The sequence below is a fragment of the Macrobrachium rosenbergii genome, chromosome 53, assembly GCF_040412425.1.
Source record: "Macrobrachium rosenbergii isolate ZJJX-2024 chromosome 53, ASM4041242v1, whole genome shotgun sequence".
Lineage (NCBI taxonomy): Eukaryota > Metazoa > Arthropoda > Malacostraca > Decapoda > Palaemonidae > Macrobrachium > Macrobrachium rosenbergii.
This window is the reverse complement of record NC_089793.1, coordinates 14,333,957-14,360,774: the sequence shown is the minus strand read 5'-3', so window position 1 is coordinate 14,360,774 and position 26,818 is coordinate 14,333,957. Positions and strand designations below refer to the sequence as shown.

General features: G+C 35.2%; 1 protein-coding gene across 7 annotated transcripts in view; it reads right to left on the bottom strand.

The window, feature by feature from the left end:
• Nucleotides 1–330: 330 nt before the first annotated feature.
• Nucleotides 331–26,818, bottom strand: part of Oatp30B (Organic anion transporting polypeptide 30B) — a 314,617-nt gene continuing 288,129 nt past the window's right edge. For all 7 annotated transcript variants that reach the window (XM_067096784.1, XM_067096781.1, XM_067096783.1 and 4 more), the window contains 14 exons: nucleotides 24,130–24,283; nucleotides 21,356–21,572; nucleotides 19,919–20,101; nucleotides 19,190–19,402; nucleotides 18,440–18,553; nucleotides 18,084–18,193; nucleotides 16,689–16,827; nucleotides 16,004–16,168; nucleotides 15,015–15,213; nucleotides 14,352–14,563; nucleotides 13,773–13,989; nucleotides 12,309–12,497; nucleotides 11,749–12,080; nucleotides 331–2,140 (listed from right to left, as the gene is read on the bottom strand). In XM_067096784.1, the coding sequence (XP_066952885.1) occupies nucleotides 1,848–2,140; nucleotides 11,749–12,080; nucleotides 12,309–12,497; nucleotides 13,773–13,989; nucleotides 14,352–14,563; nucleotides 15,015–15,213; nucleotides 16,004–16,168; nucleotides 16,689–16,827; nucleotides 18,084–18,193; nucleotides 18,440–18,553; nucleotides 19,190–19,402; nucleotides 19,919–20,101; nucleotides 21,356–21,572; nucleotides 24,130–24,283 (2,737 nt within the window). In that variant the 3' untranslated portion in view covers nucleotides 331–1,847. The remainder of the gene's footprint in view (nucleotides 2,141–11,748; nucleotides 12,081–12,308; nucleotides 12,498–13,772; nucleotides 13,990–14,351; nucleotides 14,564–15,014; nucleotides 15,214–16,003; nucleotides 16,169–16,688; nucleotides 16,828–18,083; nucleotides 18,194–18,439; nucleotides 18,554–19,189; nucleotides 19,403–19,918; nucleotides 20,102–21,355; nucleotides 21,573–24,129; nucleotides 24,284–26,818) is intronic.

The following is a 26,818-nucleotide window of genomic DNA, read 5'->3' as shown; positions in this document are numbered from 1 at the left end:
ATCATTACCTGTATATATATTTTATAGATCAAGATTTACACAGGATGTATAGTATTATATTCTTGAAAATCTATTCATAGTCTTTACAGCTGATCCTTGGGTCCCAGCTGCATTTCATTATGCCTTTACTTATCCATTCTACCTTACTTTACCTCTTCCTGCCTGCTTGTCAGAAGCTCTTTTAACTTTGTTTTAAATCTTTCCTTTATGAAGCTGTAGGTCTTACCTAGTAATTCTGCTGTCTGTATAAAGTTAAAAAATTTCTATCTGCCTTTTATCACATTAGAAAGCTACCCCCTAAAACTATAAAGGAAAATGATAATGGAATGCTAGAATTATTTTCATTTATTGCACATCTCATTTTCATTGAGAATCTTACATTATTTACAATAGCTATCCAATTATTATACCATAACAGTCTAGCCAACCATGTGCTTACTTCAATATATATATATTTATATATTTTTTTTGTTCATGAGTTACATAGCTGTACATATATATTTTTCAGAAAATGGGAGAAAATAATATAGCACTTAACATCGAAAGAGAAAACAGTACCAGTAGTTTTACAAAGCTTTAAATTAAATTTACAAAACATCAAAACACTTCCCTCATAAAAAACATTGACAGAATAGAAATTAATGATAGTTCATAATCACTCTCTCTTTATTAAAGCTTGTAATTAAATAGTATTGTATCTATTGCACTTGATGATAAAATTAATTAGTTAATTTCCCTTTACATTCAGATTTTTTATTCAGCGACCATAAGCACATTTATCTTGCATTCCATCATATATATATGTGCTTTGCCCACAAGAAACTGCTGATAAAAAAATAGATCCTATTTCATAATGTGCCATTTTGACCATGTCAATTGAAAAGGGCAGAACTAAAAATAAAAATTCATTATGTCCATAAATACAGCATAAAGTAATAAATACAATATTGCAAAATAAGTTTGATCTGTTTGGCATACCTATTTACAGTAAATGCATGAAATGGCTAAAAGAATCTTGACAGGTGGCTTTTCATACCATCCCCTCAATATGATAATGGGGTTTAGCCACAAATAACCCAGATTGTTGGGTCTCACTAGCATTCTACTTCAGGCACTTTAAGTTTTATATAGCTACTATATTTTAAATATATTTTTATGTACAGTTAACAACCTGTGCACCATCCAAGGTGGCTTTTAGTAACTGCTTATTTTTTGTCTAATAATAGACTACGAACGCAGCACTACAGTTTTATAGTTTTTATTAAATTTAAGGGAACTTAAAGTCACTAAATCTGAAGAGACAAAATCAAACCAAAATGGTGGCACAGTTTTCTCCAATTACGAGGACCGGAATGAAAAGGATAAACTATCACTTCTAATTTCAGAGACCTCTATAAAATTATAGCTATCACATATTAAAAAGAGAGGATCATATCTAATATAGCAGCTAATAAGCTCTTCTAGCCCAACGTGTCGTGATTGTTTCAGTTTTAACAGCAATACTAACCAAAATTTGTGACAAGTTTGGCATTGTGTGTCACTGACGGACAAACCAAAAACAGAAATAAAAATGGCAGCATTGGCAGCATAAATTAACTGTTGTACATAACAGCCTCAAATTTTTTTATATCTGAAAACAACAAGAGTACACTTGCACTGCTCATACTCAAGTCATAGATCGCACTCGCCTGGAAGCATTTTAACTACATTACATACTGATTAGTAGATATTATGGACACATCTGTGCCTGTTTGTGAAGTCTTTAGTGACTAAGGAATATTTCTTAGCTACTTGTATTGTTCTTACGAAGCTTTATCTGCTAATTCAGCGGTTTTAAATTCAAATGTTTATACTTTGATTGCCAAATCTTCTTCACTACCACAACTTGTATTTCCTTGAACAACTACTTTAACGCCTGTTAAATCTGTAGGATCTTCTGCTAATCCCCGGAACGTGACCTGTTGCCCTGAACTTGCCCTGCGTTGATGTCCTGGTTGGGTTGCTAAAATTCCAGTTGGTGGAGGACCAGGAGGAAGAGGCAAATGTTGATAACCAGAGCTTGAATGAGATCTCCTGTGCTGATAAAGGCCTGCCCATGGACGAGATGGTACGTAAGAACCTGACTGGGAGCGTTTGTGACCTGCAATAAATAAAATTAGTATAAACAAAAGATAAAGAAACCATTTTTTAACATTTTTATTAATATTTTCTTGAGTTAGCTTATTCAGCATTTTACAAATGGTAATTTTTAGCCTGATTCCTGAGAGGTTGTTTATGATGATCGTTATCTCTTGATAGTTTTCTTATATGATCTTGTTCAATTTTCTCAATTACTGAAATGTAAGAAAATGCTAAAATAGGAAACATACCAGTGATCACCATTCCTTACCAACATACTGTACAGAGAAACTTAGACTCATGAAGATGAATATCATGGTGGGACTAAACATTACCACCTCAAAGTAAAAGGAATCTAAAATAAAATATGATTAAGCAGATCTCTCTCAGGACCAAGGTCGTTTTTTATTCAATACCAAGATTGTGACCTATCATTAAAGAAAACCCTACACAAAATGGCCTTGCTTTGCCACATTAATGCTCCAGCAAGGACTGCTAAATATTTGTATTTTCCACAGCCAACAGCAGCCTGGGCCATTGATAGAAACCTGAAAGTCATATGTAAGTGACCACTTCATCACCATCCAACTTCCCTAATACCACCCAAGAGAGAAGATCTGACAAGGAACCCACATCCGAGATCCACTAGTGTAGGAAATGACAGCAAAGATTTTAGGCCCTAGGAGGAGACCAGGCAATCAAGGCTGATGCTCATAGTCACAAGATGATAGTGGTTCTGACCTGTTAAGAAATGAATATCTGTGCTGTGTACCAAAACACCTTTGATGACAATGTACACATGTTACAGCTCCTACAGCCTACTAGTGGAATAAGACCAACATACTGTCTGGAATGAAGGATTGTGAACAAACCATTGTGATCACCATTTCTTACAACAAACAGGAATTTGACTGAACAAGATGAATATTAGTAATGATGGACTGAAGTTCTTGCACCCAAGGTAAGAGAAACTTGAAATAAAAATGTGGTACAGTAGATTTGCTTCCAGGCAAGATGATGATGAGGTTTTCATTTGATGCTCAGCGAAGAAGCGTGAGTGAGAGAAGATAATTCCAGATCTGTAATGTGAGTATTGTGTATGAAGCATGACCCTGATTTACCACACCAATGCCCCAGCAAGGAATGCTAAATATATTTCATGCATAGAGAAACCTGGAATATAGTGTTGGAATATAGTCACTAAGATAAAATTTTTAAGCAGCCTCCCTTAAAACTCTCCTGTAGGGTATCACTTGGATTTTCATTCCCAAGGCATTATTGACAACTTGTTCAGACACCTGACTGTATATGAAAGCAATGGTAAGCTGTTGCTTGGCCTCAATTAAAAAAAAAAAAAATCTTTACCTTGTTGTACAGTGGTGGTCTGATGAATAATCTACATTTGAAGATAAGACTGCAGGAGTCTCGAGATGATAAGTTGGAAAAAAGGAATGGTTTTTGGAAAGTGCAATTCCTGAAGGTCCAGATCACATATCCTAAACCGTGCTAAGCTCAGAGAAATATACAAGCCTAAAAAAGGTATGCTATATATATAGCAAATATGCACTAGTCTCCATCAAGAAGTGGCATTATGTTAGAAACTACTTTTCTCTCACTCACAACAAGTGGATTTGGACGTTGGCATGATGCTTACAATATCTTTAAATTTACGAGGCCAAATTATTTTCTCCAAGAAAGTTAACCAATGCCTTGCCCTAAAGGAGTCAAAACATCAGCCAAAGGATGTTGGATAATCTTGGGCATCAAGCTCATTCCATTAAGAAGTCCTTTCTATCTTGGACCTTGCAAGAAGCTCTTAGAGTGAAAAAATTAACAAGAACTTTGGCTATGGACCCATTCTCCTATATCCAAACCATTTCTGACACTGTTTGGATGGCCAACTGTTGTTATTATTACTGTAACATTGTACTTACAGGTTACTTCAAGACAGAGGCATAGGCATAAAGTACTTTTGAAATAACAGTGAGAAAGGTAGCATATTGTACCCTTTTAAAACCTGTTTAAAAGATGAACTAAATTATATAATCCATACAGATGGCAGGTAAATTCAATGATCTACCACAAAGAAACTTCTAATGGCTTTTGGGCACACCACTCTGTTAACGATCTCCCAAGGAGGAACTGAGTAATTTTTGAACCAACACAGGGTCCACTAAAGGCAACACAGTGTGATGAAGGCCTTCAGTATGAGAGACACAACCCCCCCCCCCAAAAAGAGGAGGTTTAGTGGTTCATTTGAAAATCAAATAATTGATTTTATCAAATTTAGGCTGTCAAGCCAAGCACTGAGTCATTTTCAGCCAAGATCACACTGTGAAATAGAGGGAGTTGGAGTGAATGGACAGCAAGACATAGAGGGAGTCGGAGTGGATGGTCAGCAAGACACAGAGGGAGTCAGAGCGGATGGACAGCAAGACACAGAGGGAGTCGGAGCGGATGGACAGCAAGACACAGAGGGAGTCGGAGTGGATGGACAGCAAGAGACAGGGGAGTTGAGTGGATGGACAGCAAGAGACAGGGGGTGGATGGGACAGCAAGAGACAGAGGGAGTTGGGTGGATGGACAGCAAGACACAGAGGGAGTTGGTGGATGGACAGCAAGACACAGACAGCAAGACACAGAGGAGTTGGAGTGGATGGACAGCAAGACACAGAGGGAGTTGGAGTGGATGGACAGCAAGACACAGGGAGTTGGAGTGGATGGACAGCAAGACACAGAGGGAGTTGGAGTGGATGGACAGCAAGACACAGAGGGAGTTGGAGTGGATGGACAGCAAGACACAGAGGGAGTTGGAGTGGATGGACAGCAAGACATAGAGGGAGTTGGAGTGGGTGGACAGCAAGACAAAGTTCAGGAAAGGAGATGAACATACAAAAAGATCCTAGAGGTGGAACTGGAAGGAAACTCCACAAATGCACATAAGTATTATTGAGAGAACTTGGACAGCAAGACTGAATGAAGAAAGGTAGCAAGAATGAAAGCAAAGGACTGGCCTGAAAGGGACTACCTCAAGTGCACACACCACATGAGGTGCACTGAGCACTACCACCCCCCCTCTCCCCCATGGAGCTGTGATTTTTTATACATGAACTATATTTTGATATATCTGTAATTTCTCTCATTCTGAATTATATTTTACTTCCAGTAGACTAGTACCAGTTGTTTTTTCACAGAAATCTTCCTCCCTGCTGCTTATTCAACGGATAGTTTTGAATTTGCACAAATTCTAAAATATCACACCAAACTTTCCTTTATGCTAGACTTTTTGGTTACAAAGTTCCAAACTTCTTTTTTCTCTTCTTTATGCAGTTAATAAAGTCCAAACTACTTTCTTGAATCTTGGTCTCTCCTCTGCACTGGGCCAGACTCAAGTTATTACAAAGTTCTAAAGATCTTGCTAATGAATCTGAAGTTTCTTCTTTGAGCTGGACTTCCATAAAATCCAAAACTGCTTTATGGGAAATCATCAGCCCTCTTCTTTGTAATGCTGGTTGAATCTTGAGCCCTTTGTGCTGAGCAGGAAAAGTTAGGCTTCCAAATTTCAGCCAAACATCTTTCTGCTGTATTTCAAACTTCTTCTTTCTGCTGGACTTTCATAAAATCCAAACTTCTTACTGCTATAAGCTCTACACATTGTGTTGCTGGACTTCAAATTACAAAATGCCAAACCTCTTTCTGCTCAGGTCAGCATGTACACCAGAACACTGAAACCATCATTGTGCTGGACTTGACAATTTCCATAGTTGGAGTGAGTAAACCTGATATAGAATTCTTCAAGTAATGATCTAGTTGAAGTAGGATGCTGTGTAACAACTGTCATAGTTACTGTTGTCTGGTTTAAGAGTCACAGGAATGCATCAGCATTTCATATTTATTATATAATGTGAAAAAGTTAGAACATCATAAAGGCCTGAAGTTGCCTGTGCTTTATATATTGCCATAAGCTACCTTCTTGTGTATTGTTGCCTTGATAAAATCACTATATGGCTTATATATTATTGGAAACTTCAAGATGTTAATACAGGCAAACTTTGTAGAGTCTAATATCATTTGATCTCCCTTGCAGGAATGCCAGTAAGTACCTAGATGAAAGAAAATTACTACTCCTAAAGGTGCACATGCAGTTTCCAGATGTTGCTTCTTATGAACAAAAAAAGTTAACTTGTGGCCATTAGAAGACACAAGCTTACATTTGTTGGAAAGAAAGATAGATGTACCTCACTGAAGGTACAAAAATATGCTACTTTTAGAGAGGCACACTTCTGGTTTTCAGAAAAAATAGTTTGTATCATCTTACTGGTGATATGCCTGGATACTTTTTTATCTGCCTTTCAGTTTGTGGCATATTAATTGTACATTATAAATAAGACCACACTTTCTACGATATGTAGATTATCTATTACATTACCATACACAGTAGATCACACATTGTTTCATTCCCTAACATATGTGCCACAAAATTAATTTACTTCCCCATAGACCATGTTTTTAATAGGATATGCATTCACTTTCTTGATTTCCATGAAGACCTTTAAAACCTTGAACACAATCTGCTGTCTACAATACCCAAGTCAAAAAAAATGAGATGACCCAAGCACAGAAACGATCCAAATATTGGCAACCTCTCAAAACAGAGAGAAAAAAAAAAAAAGCCAAACTTTATAAGACAACATAGTGAGGTTACAAAACAGAATGTGAAAGAGAGAACTAAATGTTTAACTAAATATTTATATATTCCAAATGAAATGAAAGGAAAATGAATCTGTGCACAATAATAATACTTTAAACTGCAGCCTCTTAACAACAAAATTGTCACTAAAAGAAGAAACCAGAGAACTGCCAATCTCCATGTGGTTTTGGCTGCCAAGTTCCATAATGAAAAGTACTGTATGTAGCTGCCAGTGGGTACCTAGGATGACAAATGGTGAACCTTTGAGGAATCTGATGCCCACAAAGACTGGTCTCAAATGGAAAGGAAAATGAATCTTTGCACACACGCAATAATACTTTAAACTGCACTGCAGCAAAAAATTCTGTGTTTGTAAAGCAAAACCAACCCAAGGTCTCATGGTCAAAATTCTGTGTTTGTAAGCAAAACCCGATACCATCATAAAATGGTGAAAGGAAAAATTTACAAGATGAGATGAAAGAGTTTGTTGGTTAAGGAACATGAAAATAGTTAGATTTTACTGAGAAGGAAAACATTGATGAAGCCAATGCTTCACATGGGTTAAATAGGATCTATATAAAAATCATCAAAGTATTTGAAGTACTAGTATAACCTTCTCATTCGTAAAAGTTATGACCTCAACCAGTTGGGCATTACTATATCTATACAATGTGATAGAGGAGAATTTTCCAATATCAAACACAGATTGAGTAAAATCTAATACTGTCATTGTACACCATGATTATCTAAGAATAATAATACAACTCGGGATGAATGGTTTAAAATTATTTCTAATAAAGGTATTTGATCATTAATTTTTAGGATTAAATTTTTTGTAGTCTGTTCTCCTCTATAACAGTTTTTTATAGCATTTCAAATAAATGCAAAATATTTTCATAGAATATTCAAAAGTAAAGACAACACTATTACACTGGATGTATTTTACATTTGCAATAATTATCCTCTCGATGCCTATCTACTTTGCTCCTAAAGTATGACAGTATGTTGGTAAATTGTATGAGATTCACGCCACAAAACTCATGATGATGGTGGAACATGCTTAAAATAGCAGAAAAAGAAAACACTAATTTTACCATAATTACAAGAGAGAGTTGAGAAACAAAGAAGATGAAATTAAAAAACCTTGGTAAAATGTCACAAAATAATAAAAATCACATTAGAAACAAAGCTCAGTTTTATAGTACGTGAAGAACAAGTCTAACAGCATAGTATAAGTGAACCTACTATACTATATAATAACGAATTCTGTGACTAAAAACACACAACCTAGAAATAAAACCAGACATGTTATGACTTGAAAAACTGAAAATTATACTGTACAAATAAGATTATCATAAATGTAACCAGTGCAAGATACTGAAGTACATTAAAAGAGATTGCTAAATCCAGAAACATACATAGGCAAATGACAAAGTCTCAAGGAAAGTCTCAAGGAAAGAGAAACATAAGGGCTGAATTACTGGTATGACAGTGACTTTTGACACCCCAAAAAAAAAAAAAGTTGGCTAACAGACCTAGACAGTCAAGGAAAATTTATAATTAATGGAAAAATTCTGTTCCTATTCACAAAAAAAAGTCATCCATAAATAAAAATAACCTTACCAGTAAGGGAACTAATTTCACAAGAAAACGAGTGTACAATGCTCTAAGTAGGTCGTGTACCTTTGCCAAGGCTACTAGATACGAAGCACTGATACTGCCAAAAACAAGTGTTTTTTGTGACAGTTTGAAAGACAGTTCCAGAATGGGTGAACAGAATTTGATGATACTTGGCAGATAAATTCATAGGTGACATTCTTGGGTTGATTAACTTGAAGGAAAAATAGTCTTGGATTTGAGATTGTTTCCATGGCAACAAATCATCTCTAAGCCGATTTCCCCCAAAAGTTAATTCTCTCTAGAAAGTCAAGTCATAAATATTACTGCATGTTCATAAACTTTTGTTCTTCCATTCCTGAAATATCCTACTAACAGGCTCACTACTCATATGTTTTTTAGTATTTTTATTATTAGGTTTCAGATTTTATTTTTGTTTCAATTCATTTACATTTTTCACTGTGTTCTTAAACTGGCTTTGGCTTCTCACACAAGAAAAGAGAGACAGAATTTGCTGACACTTGGAAGATACTACATTTTCAAAATGCTTCCTTGAGATGATTCAAGTTTGGGACAAATAGACTCAAAGCTGAGATTGTTTCCATGGCAACAATTATCATGTAATCTATTTCTCCCAAATGGTCATCAACTCAATATCTCTGCCAAATTTCATCATATTCTGCACTCTTGCTCTTAAGATGACCTGCCAAAACACAGGCTGACGCAAGTGAAAACAAAAGCCTCCTTCCAACTTTACTGGTGGAGATAATTGGGGGTAACAAATGAGGAAAATATTTAAAAGAGGGTCACTAATATAAATGATGAAGATGCAAATGAATCTGACGATGATGTCATGACAGAACCACCACGAGAGGATTTAATATCTGAAGGAGGTAGGAGAAGCCGAGGAAAATGAAAATTGAGAAACCTACATCCATCAAGAATAACATGCCTTTTTTTCAATAGCAGGTCAAGAACCAGTCAGTAATGAGGCAACCAGATACATGTATATGAAAACCTGATAAATGAAGAAACAGAACCAAAAGTGTGAGAGAAAGAGAAAGACAATGATAGTATAAAACAGAAATGGGATGTGCTAAAATCTCAAAAGTATAAAAGAATAAGATGCATGTGATGCAGTGTTAACGCTGTAGAGTGGTGGTGGTAAGGTTTTAACATTTTTCAAACTGATAACTATCAGTTTGCCACAGATATCAACTGCAGCACCTGTTTTTTTAAATACAGAATCTACAGGATGAGTACCATGGAAAAAGGAAGAAATTATACCATAGACCTGTGGATCATGAGAAGACATCTGACAGTGTACTAAGCCAAGCAATTGGATGGGCATTACAAAAGCAGAGTACCAAAAAGACTTGGTAAGCTAGTGATGTTACTATGCCAACTCTCAAGATCTACATTGAAGACTAGCAATAGATCATAGGAATTTGAGATAAATGTTGGTGAACATCCTGGGAGCTATGAAGATCATCTAACACTAACAACAGAGTCCAAAGAAGAGGTTGTTGAAATGTTTACAAGATAGAAAAATTGAATGAAGATAACAATGACTGGAAATTAAATTAAGCAACATAGATTCTGGTCACTGGAAAGGAAACAAAGGAGCAAATACTATCATAAAGTAGACACTGGGATGTGGTGGAAGAGAGTACAGATGAAATATAATGTATCAAATGTACAAGATGGTGCCAAAAGAGTCTCAGGACTGCAAAATAGAAATGGAGTATTGGATCCTCAATGTCTGAAATCTATAGGAAAGGCAAATGGAGAAAAGAGGGTGGATGAGTACCATATTATGATGAAGGACAGTTATTAGAAGGGGGTAGAATGTTTTTGGTTACCTTGGAAACATACTGGAATATGAAGCATGTATTAACAGAACAATAACTGTAAGAATGTAAGAATAAGTAGCACTGGCATCGATAAAAGGGAAAGATATTATCAGATAACTTGTAAATAAGAATATCCCTTTAGTAAACATGACAAAAATTAAAACGTATGTATATGGCCTGTACTATATGTGGCAGAGACAGATACACACTCATAAGTTGGGGGAATACATGGAAAAATACTGAAGATTACGATGATCTTTGACAAGAACATCAAAAATAGTGCAGTATCATCTGCAGTGTACCATGTAAGGCAAACCATGTAATAGTCTCCTGTGGGGACAATGTAGCCAAACCTACCTCAAATACTTAGAAATGTGTCAAAAGCTCAAAGAAAAATGATACGGAAGCAGAAAAAACTATTAGATACAGTAATATCACTCACAAACAAAGATCACGACCTCTTACACTACTCACAAAAATAGCTCTATCACATCAAAATTCTGAACTCTTGCAAAGCTGGCCACACTGAGATACAAAGAATCGACAAGCAATCCACTGAAATCCAAGAAATCATCCCATAATGATAATGACAAAACTGGCAGTGATAAAAGTTCAGAGTGAACCTCCGAACAAGATGAAACGGATGGACCCAAGATGAAATGGATGGACACCAATCCTTTTCCTCAGTGCTTTATAGCCAGTAGGTAAAAACATGGGTTGTACTTCATAAATTGCCTCTTAAGTTTTATGCAAACGCTTTATTTGCAGTTTTGCACTAAACTTATTCAATACTTCTCATAACAAAACTCATGATAAAGTGAAATATACTACTGATAAATATCCTGTTTTTTTTATTTCACTTAAAGAGGATTTTCATCTATTTCCTCACAAATGTACAGACTCAGAGGTTCAAAATATTGTATTGTGATATGATAGCAGTTACATATCAAATTCACCGATAAACAATCTGAAAATTTTTATGGGAAAACATGGAGAGAGAAACTGAACATATTTATCAACAGATCACATTTAATTTATGAGGCATTCACAAAAATAATGAAACCAAAGAAAATATGGCAAAACAATTAAATATTACTGTATTGTGAACTATTTTTACAACAGTATGAATTTTAGCCATAACAAAAACAAGAATAAACACAAAGAATTATAATTAGAATTTTGCACACTTTTCATTCGTAAATCTCGAGAAAATTTACCTCAAAGTACTGAAATTATATACCAAACTCTAAATTAATTTACTGGTTTTTAAATACGGCAGAAATTTTTGCAAGCTATGTGATTATAGTAGCCCACTAAGCACAAATCCAGCTGGCCACATTAATGCCTTGTACACAGGATGTTTATCAGTTATTCAAGAAGACAACATTTACTTAGGTCATTTCATTTCTGCTAAACATGAGTAATAAACTGTTTTCACTTAAAAATTACATAAATTTGTATTGCACCTACCAGAACCATGAGATGGCAACTGCTGACGATTAATTAAAGAGCCATTTCTCCTATGATGATAATGATGAGCTGCAGTGGTCGTGGAGGTATTCATCAAATTGGTTTGGTGACCAGCTGGTGGTTGTGACCCTTGTAACTCTGGCAGCCAAACACTTTCCTCAGCTAAATTATCAGCTTCATGGTCTTTATCCACAGACATGAGGGAATTAACAATATCTCCAACTGTCATGGTTCCTTCCATATCCAATTTATACTTCCATCTTATTAGTAACCAGTCAAACACAAAAATAGCTGCTGATATGATCTTGATTGCTGTGCAAATACCCACATATCTGCAATCAAACATTAGAATTACATATGCAATCATCATCTAAGAAGTCTAATATTGTCCATTTACTAACAATAATGATCAAACTGTTTCAGTAAAATAAAATGTTTCAACCAATTAGGTTAACTTTAAATAACTTAACATGTAAGATGAGCAACTCGAAAATATCAGTCAGGATACCAGATAATTACAGATAGGTCAACAGAAATTTCCAGTTTTTAAATATACTGACCTGTATCTGAACATTTCTATATCATAGATTAGGCATCTACCTCCCTTCTCCCCGCAAGAACTCTTCCACATCAAACATGTAGAATCAATTACTGATCCAAACATAATAGGTGCTGGGATATAAGCTATAAGCCGAAATATTACAAACTGGACACCAAGGGCAAAAGATCTTTCCTCTTCATCCACAGATCTGAAACAACAGTCAATTATTAATACTACTGTAATATTCAAACCTTGAAAAAAATATTACTGTATACAGTTGTAAGGCATTTAGAGGAGAAGCACAAGGATCAAGAAATCCATTCACGACCATAATAAGAAACTATGAAAAGAAAGTGAGTGGTAAAAGTGATACAACTGGCAACAGTTTAAAACTATGAATGTGTTTGCAGGAAATAAAAAGAAAGGCATTAAAAGAATCACTGAAAATAATAAAAATTACAGAATTCTGTATTTTCAAAATTTTATATTTTATTAAGAATTCTAATTCTAAAGCTGAAGCTGTTACAAAGTAATTCTCAAAATGGGAAATGTCCAAAATGAAACATTTAAAAATCTTATGCAAAGAGTAATTTTGAAAGAATGCATACATATTGTAAGGCACTTTCCACTTATCAATCAGAATCAATAATGAAATTTAATCAATGCTCTGAATCATTATTGTTTTTTACTGATGACAAGCAAATACGAAATGAAATCCACAATAATTATACAAGCTCATTCTTTAAAGTATTTGACATAAAAACTGGTTCATACTAATGGAAAATATCCCTTACGCAGCAATATACAGTATATGATCTGTTTTTCCTGGCAAGAATTTTCATAGGATTTATCATCTTTCCTCCATTCAAAACTGTCCCTAATCCCACCGTACACCACATTAAAAAAAATTCTTTAAAATAAACTAATGCTAGCCACAAAGTTAAAAATAAACTGCCAGATTTCAATAATTCTGAATAAAACTATGTATTTAAACACCTGTATGCTAAGTTAAATAATTTTATTATTCTAGATATGATTTCTGAAAAACTTCTATGCTCTACTGCTGGAATGCCAAACACTAAACAGCAAGCACATTACACATTTTTCACTATAATTCCATTTTCATTATCTTTAACAATAACACTGTCCAAAGAAAAAGGTAACTTCCTAAATGAGTCCTCAGAGTATTGCTAGTCTTTCATCATTAAGAAAATGTTAAAAGCTTAGTTTAAGTTTAAGAGCTTTTTAAGTAAAGTCATATGAAGTCATGAAACAAACAAATTAAACAATCTTACTAGAGAAACCAACAAAGTTGTAGCAGCAAGCTATACATAATTTATTGTTAAATCTTTTTAAAATTCTATAATTATAAAAAAAATATGCATGTACAATATAAATACTAAAATAGAGTGATTTAAGAGGCCACAAGAAAATTAACTAAAAGGGAAAAATTTAATTTTAAAATGCTATGATCATAACTTACCTCAAAACAATCATAAGTAAGGGCATCTGACTTATGGCTACAACAGTGCACATAAAGAACAACAATATCATGAAGGGCATGATGGTATTACAAGGTATGTAGCACGGGCCTGCCGTTGCAACAGGGACAGCTGTCACTTCGGAAAATCCTGCTCCTTCTGGTGATAATGATGAAGATGAATGAAAAGGTGAAGACTGATTGCCCTCTCCCCGGATACCTGAAAATAATAAAGAATTTCTAGTTTCCTCATCTTTATAAACAAAGTGGTAAAAAATCTGCTTAACAAGCTCATTGAAATTTCACATTTGTAAACACTTTTGCTTTCATTCAATATACAGTAACAACATTATCATAATGGTGATTAATAATGTTCTTCCGTACTTAACTGCAGTATACAAAAATATTATAACAAGACTGATTGAAATGTACTGTATACTTATAACAGAAATTACAATCTATATCATAGCAAGCAAAACCATAAACTTCCCTTTTTCCATTAGCAAACCCTCACCAAAACAAAGTAAAGAAGTTTTATGTATTCCAGCTTTTTGTTTTAATGAGATTTAATGAATTACTTACATGTGCAATTGGCAAATTTGTGCTGTGGTGAGTAAGACGTACATCCAGCATGACATGGGCTGAAGTAAGTAAGACCATTATTGCCACACACTGGTTCTACTAACGAAGAAGAGCAAGAGCACCCTGTATTACACCAAGCAGTCAAATTAACTTGAAAAGATCCTCCATTATCTAGCTGACCAGGGCTGTTTGCAACAGAGTGAGCCATTGAGCTGAAAAGGAAATTTCAATTATTATTAAAAAATAAATACACACAGAATACATATAAACTTTTCCTGCATATCAAATGGTTCAAATGCTTTATTAGCCACATTTATGTGATTTGTGCATCACAGATAATTAAGCATACCAAAGGAAATTTACAACAAAACAACTGCTAAAAATTACAATCTTTGCACAGAAATTACTGGCACAGCTCAAAAGGCAAGCCAAATGCTCAAAAAGACATGCTATGGTCTTCATTTAAAATTTCTCCTCCATGTCATCCTTCAATTTTCTCCAATATATTACACATTCATGAAACAATAAATTTAGTTTTGAAACAAGTGCAGTAGTCAATGAAAACTAGTGGTATATGAAACAAAAAAATTAATACTCTAATGATTTACAAAAAATATCATTCAATATAAAAATGTTTGAACATTGATATTTTTTAGTACTAACGTGTTAAAGTATGGAGACGTAGTACCAGCCATTTTCACATTGTCACAACCCAACACAAACAGGAGACCATAAAAACTCAAGCCAATCAAATTGAAGACCATGACCATCTGAATGGCACCCTTAGGTCGCAGACTGAATCTTTTAAGCAGATAGCCACCTAAGAAGATGCCAATACAAGCACCAGGAATTGCTATGCCACCTGTAACAAAACAATAATATGAAACTGGCATATACTGAAAGTAACAAAAACCATCACTATTTCAAATTTATTTACTCTATTTCTCTCATAATCTTGTATATATTGAACATTTTTTTACAAATAATCAAATCAAACCAAATTAATTATTTTCTAGCTGGTATTAGCAAAACAATTCAATCTAATAAAACCTAAGAAAAAGGCTAAACCATGGATTTTTATAATTTCTTCTTAAGCTATGACATACCATAACATGTCAAATTAAATGAGATACCTAGTTCACTGAATGGTAAGATATACAAAAAATATACCTCAAGGCAAAAATCAATGGAACACCGACATCTCTTAACATGATGGAAGTTACATTGAAGAATGCATTCTGTCAATACAAAGCAGGGCAAGAATGCTCAAGTAAAAAATATTTCAAGAATTTACAGTGGGAAATGAAGTAACTAATCATTACATGGAATGGTGTGCAGCAGCCACCTGAAGGCATGAACTGACTGCAGTAGGTCACCATCCACTTGAAAATCATTAATTAAACAGTATTTCCTGTCAAGGGAGATATACCGGGACTGTTTTCATTAGAAACTGATGATATGCAAAGTGATCTAACAGAGCTGACAATATCATGAAAATTTAAAGTATTCCACTTGCAACACACACTCCTATTCCTAATGCTGTATGTATACAGTACCATACTGGTATAGTAAAGCATATACGTACAGTACAATAAAAATAATACTTAAAGCATATTTTTAAATTTCATATATTGACTAATATTTTTTCTTACCAGTAAATATAGATGCTTGTACATTCGAGAGGAAGAATTGCGTCTCAAGATATTTGGGCAAAAACACTATAAATCCCGACACAATCATAAGTTCCATGCAGGCTCCCAAGCAAGTCATGACGTAGATGGGATTTACCAAAAGTTTCAGCATTGACAGGGGGATATCTGAAAAAAAAAATAAATATCATTACAGTTTTGTTAATTTGCTTATCAGGAAATTATGGTAAGCCAAGATGTCAACATTTGCCTGTCAGGAAGTTATATTTAGCCAAGATACCAATGATTTTTCTATGTGCATGGTAATACCTTTGTTAAAAATGACCTAATGCATGCTTTAATTCTCAACATTCTTGTTGTAATTATATACAGTACAAACTTCTTAAACATGTTTAATGGTTCAGAATAAAAAAATAATTTTTCATTACCTTCATTCTAAAATTATGAAAAACTCTGCTACTAAATGAAGTTTCAAATGCCAGAGAAAAAAAAATTATTGCATCAAAACAACATTGCTCCAAGGCAAATTCAAAGCAATCTGAACACAAAGTGTTGATAGAAGTAGAGTGTTCAACTGAAATTTCATGAAAAACAGTTGAAGGGTGCTAACACATAAAGTCTTGCCTATCTTGTACGATGACTGGACCTCATGCAGCTGTAATACTGTACTATAATATGTTATACATACCTCTTACATCTTTGCCATACACTCTTTTTGTTGAGAGAGTGGAGTGTCTTGAACAAGTGGAGGTCTGAGATTTTGTGCGCCTGTGACCCTTCTGGAACTCCTTTGTTTTCTCTTCCATCCTTACTTTCTCCTTTTCTTTCTGTAATGGTCAATTGTCATTAATAACAGCTGTAAAATATAAAATAACTAGATTCCAAAAACTACCTTTGAAAATATACACACATAAAAAATTTTCAAGTGTCAAATAATCTATCTATGACTATATTAAAAAGGTCTTATTACAAAAGAGTTATAATCAGCTATAATTAGTCACTTAACTAACTATTACTCATCTTGCTATAGGTACCACTGTAATACGACATTTACAAAGTCTGAGTATTTTGAAAATTAGTTTCATTTGCTCAAGTTTCCATTATGAAAAGTCAATATGTACTAGTTTGGTGGGGCAACCTTATTTCATTTATTTCCAACTCAAATCAGTAAGCAAAGTCACCACTATTTCTCAGGGTAAGAGCTTTTACCGTGTAGCTGATAAATACATGAAGAATACAATTAAGTTTAAAGAAAGCTAGCAGCTTTAAAGACCTGGCATACGCAGTAATTTCATAACTTCTGTGACACGATTTAATAAGGCATAAAACGGAGGTGATAATTAATAGATGTTTCACAAAATTTCAAGTGCCTAAACTAGGCACAATGTGACAGTCAGAAATAAGATCAAAAGGATTTACCCTCTTTGATGTCAATAAATCCCTTTCAAAGGCTGAAAGGTCATAAGCCATTTAAAACGCACCTAGTTGAAGATGTGAGATCAAAATAAACAGCACTTAGGACTATTATTTCATCACCAAAATACTGGAAAAATAATTTTCAACTGTACGTATGGTCATCAAAAACTGTACAGCACAGCGTCACATTCTAAAAATATAAAGAGGCGAACAATTTCTTTAATATAAGTACTCCAATTAAAGCTAAAATTGAGTCTAATGTCAGACTAAACACCACCACTGATACATCTGCACATCATATTTAGTTTTACTTTGACTAATCTCTGCTCCCCCTAAACAGGGGTCAAATTCATGAAGATTATGTTGAGGGAAAGAATCAATTAAAAACTGTATGCTGCATTTATTTAACTACTGTACTAGTAATGTTGGAGTATTCAGGATGAAACAAAAAATATTATATCAAGTAAATACTGGTTCTAACAGATCTATGAACTGACAGACATCAGCTGTCTGGGCCTGCAAAGACTTCGAAAATCTATTTTTGAATAAATAAAACATTATTCTTCATTAGTTATTATACAGCTCGTAATTTTCAATGTCTTAATGAGGTATCATGTTCCTCAAACATTGTGACAAAAGTCTATTGGAAAGTACACAAAAAAATCACCTTGAGCATCTTGGGAAACATGAAGAATGGGATTGAAATGAAGATTAATAGCAGTCCACACAGGAGAAAACCTCCCCACCACATCCCAATCCATCGGGCATGCTTATGATCTGAAAAATTTCAATAACTTATTTATAAATCAAACATTTAAGGATATATTGTGTATTTAAAAAAAAACAGCTTCAGAACATGAGTTAAAAAAAATCAAATATAAAATTGTTCACAGTTACAGTTTTATCAGTTATACAATAATACTCAAGGCATCATGAAATCATGATAGGACTCATTTTAAAAAGACGACTCTACAGTTGACAAAAGAAAAATTATGGCAACGTACTTTTATCTAAATAATTTACCTGCTTGCATTACTGAAGTATCTACAAAGAATGTGTCGACGTAGAAGGAGATAAGATAAGCGCCAAGTAGGAACCCAAGTACAGGTCCAAAGGCCACCATGGTGTAGATAATGCCTGAAACAAACCCAAAATCTTGTTTTACAAAATCACAAACACTATACACCACCACCTTTTCAAGTCCATTTTGTTTCTTCATACAGTAATTTATGTTGAAATGAACAGTTACCATAATAAATAAATATACATATACAGTGTATACTGTATAAGTTATATCTATATATACGTATGAATATGTATATATGCAATATATGTATATATACACAAAACAAGTGTACATGTGAATCCAGTGATTAAAAATGTATTAACCATGCTTATTTGAAAGAGGTTGGATACTATATGGATTTTGGGAACAATGCCTTCTCTTTTTATGGAAATTTTACCCTTACCCTCACAGGTTCCTTTATCTTATTATCCTTCATATTGAAAATATTCATTTTACTGTTCGTTCTACATTCAATCACACATATGGACTGAAGTTACTTTTTAGTTTACACTGAAAAATAATAAATAGCTGTGCCTGCATTCAAAATCGTTGGTTTAATTCACTTCCCTCACTCAACTGGACCAATCATAAGTAAATTTGCTATTTCGAAGAATCTGTTCTTGAGTGCAAAGTGAAAACCTTGGAGGAGCAAGAAGATTTGACAGCTGAGAGGAAAGAGACTGACAAGAACACTTCATTAATCATACCTATATACATTGAAGAACTTTCCCTCTTGACATGATCATCAATGTAGGTTGTACCCAGGGTGAAGAGGGGGGAGCCCCCAGCACCAAGAAGCAACTGTGCTAGCATGAAAAACAACACGGGCATCACGTTGCTTCGACTCCCCTTGATGCAGTTGTCTGGCTTTCCATACTGAATGCTGTTGTGCGATCCCAGAGGCACACCTTTAGATAAATCTGGAAAAACGGAAAGAATATATCACTTGTAAGGAAAATACATATCATTACTCATACTACAACAGGTTATTAAACAAAACAGATTCTGTAATTGGGATCATTTTCTATGCTCAGCCAGAGGTGAGATGTCAACAGTTATGTCCATATATAACACTGACTACTACAAACAAAACCAAAATTTTGTCAAATTTAATACCAATAAAACTATTTCAGATGAGAGACAATCACATTTACAGCTGAACATGAATTTAAGTTAGCTTTGTATATACACAAAATGTTTGTGAATGATGTTTGCAAATTTCAATTCCACAGAGAGAGAGAGAGTGCAAATGCACTGCTATATTTTATAAAAATTAACTAATTTTCTGAAAGAATTTTTTCCAAAATTTAGATGAAGTAAGATGGCAAAACTTATAACAAAGTCCTTCTCAAAGAGAGAGAGAGAGAGAGAGAGAGAGAGAGAGAGAGAGAGAGAGAGAGAGAGAGAGAGAGAGAGAGAGAGAGAGATAATCTTGCCAGGTAACGTTCCAAATCCGTACTCCGAAAGACGTTCCGAGGTGTCGTCCCGAACTCGTGCATTTCGGCAGATGTTGGCACTCGAATCTGTGCTGTTGGTGGTCTCTAATTCAATCGACCACCGATCTGATATGAGCTGAGGCATCACGAACAATATGGAGCCGACACCCATAACACAACAACCTTTCAGTCAAATAATAATAATAATAATTAGTGAAGAGTTTACAATTAGTGAAGTAACTGGAAATTCCACCACCATATATTTTATACATTTATTTAGCCTCTCATGGGAAATCTACCCTGATTCTAGCAGTTTTCCATTTCCGAAGTATTTACTTTTTCATACCCTATAAATATTCCTAGTAACCAAATAACAGAAAAGATGGAAACACCCTGAACCAAGTGCACAATTACTCAGGGAATTGTAAATGGGAAAAATTTTTAAAGTAATCCAACCATATTACTGGTCCAGTATAGTGAGTGTGTGTATGTGAGACCGGGAGTTGCTGCATTATCCTATGACGCTGTGAACTTTCAACAGACGTGGACAAGACTATGAACAATATCATCATTCCACACTGACTGCCAACTAATGGCGACAATAATAATAACGGACCATATAAATTACTGTACTTTATTAATATATGTCAGATTTGCAGCGTAAACTTCATGACAGCAATTAAAACCACTCACTGTCTAAAAATCAAAGACAGACTACTTCAATCTACGTAATGACCACGGTAGGCTACACTTGGTCTAAAACTTTCGACGGCGATTTTAACGTGGGTTCTTGCAAAGCGCACACACACACACACACACACAAACACACACACACACACACAAACACACACACACAAACACACACACACACACAAGCCCAGAGAAGTAAAAAACAGGGAAGTTTTCAGGACAAACGCTCTTCAGCGAATAAATCTGATATGCAACCTTGGCATTCATCTACACAAAAGGGTCGTTACAATGAAGTGACTCCTACTCGTCTTGCAGCAACAACATTACGTTTCAAACAGGATTCTACTTTCATGTCAGCTCCATGAAACCTCATTCTTAAATATTTAGTCTTGAATAAGTAACCATAATTATGTACTAATGAAACGAATGTGTTCTGTAATACAATAGAAGACTGCCTCATTAGTGAGTCAGTTACCGTCCATTAAAAAACATCATATCATTGTCTTTCCATATCACAGATAACTAAGACTTTCATTGACTACATCAACAAAATTAGGACCATCTGTAAAGTTTATTAACAAGAACGGTTTCGCAGTCACAACATGAAGGAGCTACACTGCAACTTACAAATACAAGAAATAAAACGGTCTGACAGAATGACCTCCATAAGCAAACCCATCCGGATGATGGTGATGAAAAAACAAAAAGTGAATAATCCATGAATGAAAGCAACCACTCGGAACTTACCGACACCGATCCAAACCGGTATTCTTCTCTTGGAGCCCAAATAGGAGACAAATATGACGGTGATGACATTCCCAATTTCATACATGGAGGAGATGACCCCCGTGAGAGAGGAGGGGATCTCATAGCGCTTCTCTATAGTGGTAATGACGGAATTGAGGTAACCAGAGGCCAGCGCCTGTTGCACCGTCACCAGTATGGACAGCAGGAACACAAATATCTGTTGGGATTCAAAATACAAAAGGTTACCAATCACAATACAATATTACAGCAAGTAAGTTAAAGTCGTCAACTGCAATTCAATATTGAATGGCAGTTGAAGACATTTTTACCACAGTATACAAGGGTCATTTAACGCCCGCAATAAAATGGTAAATTCGCATGTCAAGACATTTGCCAATATGATGGAATAATCGACCGCAATGCAGTGTTACAATGCATAACGATCATTTACCGATCACAGTGCAATATTACGAAGCATTTAAAAAATATTCACCAGCACGATACAATGTCATATTGAAACATCACGGCCATGGCAGTCATTGTACACCAGTATCCACATCCTCAGACGTCATTTGTGGCAACTTAGAACAATATCACAAATATGAAGTCATATATCGGTAACCACACCAACGTCTTGACGCGGTTAATAGTATCTACCACAAAATATTTTGTTGTAAAACAGCCTACTCTGTAATAAATGTTTCTTGTGATACTCGCTCAGAAGTATCCACGCACTGTTGGGGTTCTAAGTTATTAAGATGTCATGTGAAGGCGGTTTTTAATCTCTAAGAAACTTGTGCTTGCAGGTTTAAGTACCATGCAATAATGCCTTCATTGTTTTGTCTTGTATACCTGTTTATGTTGTGAATATGTTCATTGCTTTTTGATTTAGTCATTCTTATTTTCTCTCTGCCTCCTAGCTTTTCACATTCTGTGACATCATGTTTTGAAAGTTAATGTCCTTTTGGCTTAACGCCACATTAATATCTGCTTAACAGAATAATAATAATAATAATAATAATAATAATAATAATAATAATAATAATAATAATAATAATAATAATAATAATAATACTTTCCCAGATACCCAGACCCATCACATACTAGGCAGACCGAATAACCTGGAGGCTTCTTCAACACCTGACCTTTGGGCTAAAGGTTCCGCAAATCACCCTCATTAAAAATTATGCACAGAAAGAAAACTTTGACATTCATGATTCCGTCATTAGCAAGGGATCAAATTCACAAGGAAATTTTGTCGAAGACTTTTTCCTCAAAGCACTTTATTCTTAGAGGACTGATACTAACATTACTTCTACAAAGTTTTGCCGAAGATGTGGCTCAGGTTCCAAAGCAGCACCGAATGCGTTACAGTGTGAATATGACATGGGTTAATTCTGCTTGCTCTGGTCCCCTTCCCACGCCCCCAGTTAAATGAATTTTGACCAGGAGCAACATTGCATTTATTAAAAATTTTACAAGTTCTCATCATTATTATTATTCAGAGGATGAACCTTATTCATATGGAACAAGCCCACAGGGGACATTGACTTGAAATTCTAGCTTCCAAAGAGTGTGGTGTTCATTAGAAAGAGGTAAGAGGTGGTAAAGGGAAGCACACCAAGACGACATCTCACTTAAATAAAAAAAAAATAATTCATTAATAAATAGATAACAATGTAATAAAACGCAAGGAGAATAATATTAGGGTAGTAATGCACTGCATCTTCGCTTGAACTTTAAGAAATGCAACTGATAAACCCAATCTGCTATCTACAAAAATTTTACAATATATTATCTGTTATACTTGGAAAATAACGGCGACAAATTATTACCAACGCTTTAAGAAATATATTATTATAAAAAACATCCGCGTGGAAAATAAATTTTTTTGTTTTGGCAAACCTCCCCGCCCCAACTAATTTCCAGGCAACGCCCATGCCTACGACTAGGTAGGCTTTCTTCAGTGACCTGGTCTCCCGACGAAGAAGAAGAAGAAGAAGAAGAAGAAAAAAGCCCAACCCAAGAGCAGGAGAAATCTGGCAAAATCCAGTATAACGATCTTTACTGGCTCCCTGGTCATGTCCTATGAATATACTCATTTAGATAAATTTCACGGCAGGTAATCACGCAACACAGCTGCCCAGACTTGCGCTATAGCATGAGAAACAAGATTACTTATTATGCGGCCTAAAATAATCGTTACTCGATGACGTCATCGCAGGCTTTGTATCCGATGCAAATATTCCATCATCTGATATCCAATTACCTGGATGAAAGTGAGTGACCATCGGCCTTTTCTCGTTTTTTTTTTTTCTCGTGGCATAAGTGAACCGTTGTTTTATCATACCTCACACTCCGTAAGCTTCATTCCACTTCATGTATTTATAATCATTATCTGTTAATTCAGGAATAGTGAACTGACTACATTAATTATTACAGAAACTGCAGAGCCCCTTTTTATCTTAAATATGCAACATTAACTGATTCAGAAATAAAAGATCGAAACATTGGAACTGAAAAAAATCAGATATAAATATTAATTTCACACTATTCAGCAATTGTAAAAGATAGGTAAAATAATGGTTACTGAAGAGAATACACCAAGTATTAAATACTATAAAAAAACAATGAAAATTCACAAAAGAAAGTCAACACACGAGGCAGAACTGACACAGAAAGCAAAAATCATGCAAAACAGGTAATACTATGAAAGCGACTTTCGAAAGCAAAAATAAGAGAAGAAAAGAGAAGAGAAGCAATCCAGAACTCACCTTAATATTAGCTAATCTCTGGAGGAAAGCTGGTCTGAAGGAGAAAAGTCCGCAGTCGTTGGAGTCGACGGCGGGCGCAGAGTTGGGGTTGGTTGTGGACGTGGTGGTTGTGGTTGTTGTTGTGGTGGTTGTGTTGTAGGACACGCCTCGGGAACTGCAACAGATAAAAAGGATGATCGTTAGATCATTCATCATAAATTTCTTTTTCCTCCTGAGCCTGACTAAAATTATTGCAAGGCACGAATGCTGTGCATGGCATGACAGGAATAATACTACTCTATATTTTTTCTTTTCTTAATAAATAAGATTAGTCCCTTATAGGTGTACCCATTCTAGACGCCACTACCTAAACAGAGAGGAAAAAAAAGACACCCTTCTGTCTTTTCATACACAGAAATGACTGCGATACCTCCGACACAAAAGAGCGAAAACTTTACAAAAGACCTAAAATCGAAGGCCACATCGCGAGGTCAAACGGAACATAATTTCGTATAATTGCTCTGAAGCCCACCATCCCCCCCCCGCCTAGCAACCCCCTAGGACAGGCAATTTCTTTTGGTATCGACTGCTCTCTTTACACTCCGATGTACGTCAGTCTCTTTGAGAGGAATAAATTAATGCCTGCGCTACGCACGCACGGACACATACATACATGCATGCATACATTTTCCTTCACTACAATTTACTGAGGATGATCAACGCATTACCAGTTCGGAAAAGTGCATCTACCTCAGCACCAAATTCGTACTTGACCTTGTCTTTTAACTCCTAATATGATAGTGTCTGTCTCAAATAAAGCAGTATTGACATTGCAAATGCAAAGTATTCCTTCGTCATTTACAAGTTTAACGTTTTCGCTGAATTAGACTGAAATTATTCATTAACAATATAGGCCACTTAGATTAATAAAATTAATGTGCATTCATCCTCAGCTGTGTGATAACTATTTATAACCAAATTCCACTCAAAATCAGCAAACAAAACCGTTGGAGAAACATGTCAACTTCATAATTCGAATACAACCAAAGCCTGTATTATCTACTTGCACTCAAGCTTTAAATACGCACTTAAAAGGACTATTCATACTCATCACATCTACAATATATACACTACATCTGAAAAGATACTGTCAAATTAACGTTAAACAAGAACCTTTCCTCGGCGAACAATGTATAAGTGTAAATTCTCATACTGTGTTTACAGTCTTACAATGTCGAAACTAGAATATTAGCAAAACGTTGTCTAACTGTTAAAGATGAGAGGTAACAACACAGGAGCAACGTTATCACAAACCAAATATTTTACGAGGATATTTTCCACCCAGACTCCCCACAAGGGATAACAGCCCCATAAGCTGCAGGCCACTTGTCAAATTATGTCACGCAGTTCACAAGTTGACACTCGTTTACATTAAAGAAGTCTCGTATCGTGATTATCAAATACAAGGAACTGGGTAACATTTGAACCGCTTACTGAAAGCTGTGATTTATCGTCAGGCATTGGTGACGTTTGCTGACTTTTTGGAACCGTCCTGTCATCAATATTCTGAAAAATAGGCAGCCTGAAATACAACCCACGTCTGGATGTAAACAACTAGATTTTTCTCCTTCTATCTCGTTGTACCTTCACTTCACAGACTGGCTAACTTCGTCAAGAAGAGAGAGAGGCAGAAAAAAAAAAACAGTTGAGTTGAATGTAAACAAGGTAACACCCTCAAATAATGACGAAGCAAGAACAACTTAATGTGAGGTCACAATGAAAAAATATCCCTGTTCGCACTGGTTTAGAGTCCCAGCGCACAGTGCTGCTCCACCAATTGTTGACATTCGTCTTCATTTTAGCACAAGTTCAACGGCATCATTTTATTCATTTTATTTCGTCACTCGTCGTCTACCACCACTTACAGTAAACCCCAATCCAGACAGCAGGTAGCTGGAGAGATTCAGAGATTACGGCTGGAGATTTTGCGATAAATTCAAGACTAGACATTTTAACAGTAAAATAGGTTCGACTGAGTGGCGTGAATCTAATGACAAAACAACAGCGATCTAGGTATATTTTATGATCAGTCCATGTTATCGGGAGATTAGGTTTAAATCTCCTCGGACACTTTTCCAATATCATAACCTTGCTGGAAACTTTATACCTCCATTTTCCTGACTCATCAGTTTTTTCAAATAAAACATTCTACGAATCGCCGTCAAGGTCTTCCTAACAGTTTTATAGTCATTGAAATTCATACTCCCGTTGTTCTTGCTTTCTCAATCTCGCGACCTTCATCAGAGCCACTAGAACGAAAACAATAATCCAGAGATGCTGAAGCCGACAACATTTCCCTAGTTTACCATCATGAACGTTTCCTGTTGCACGATTTCCTCGAAAACTATTCCTCACTGCAGGTCTTACTGTAAAGTGTTCTTCACACACTTACTACAACAGCAAGAAAATATACTCTGTATATAACAATTTAATACCTGAAGTTCTATTAAGAGAATAGCGTTGCTAATTTTCACAACTACATGAATTCTTGCTGAAAGATTTTACGGTTTAGAAATAACCACCCCGGTGGATTCTTCGTTTATAAGATACAGTTAAACTCGACTCTTTCCCTGAATCTTTAAACCAGTCAAATATTTTTTGTAGAACAAAGACTTTTGTGTGGCCTTTTTATTAACAAGGAGATTTATGA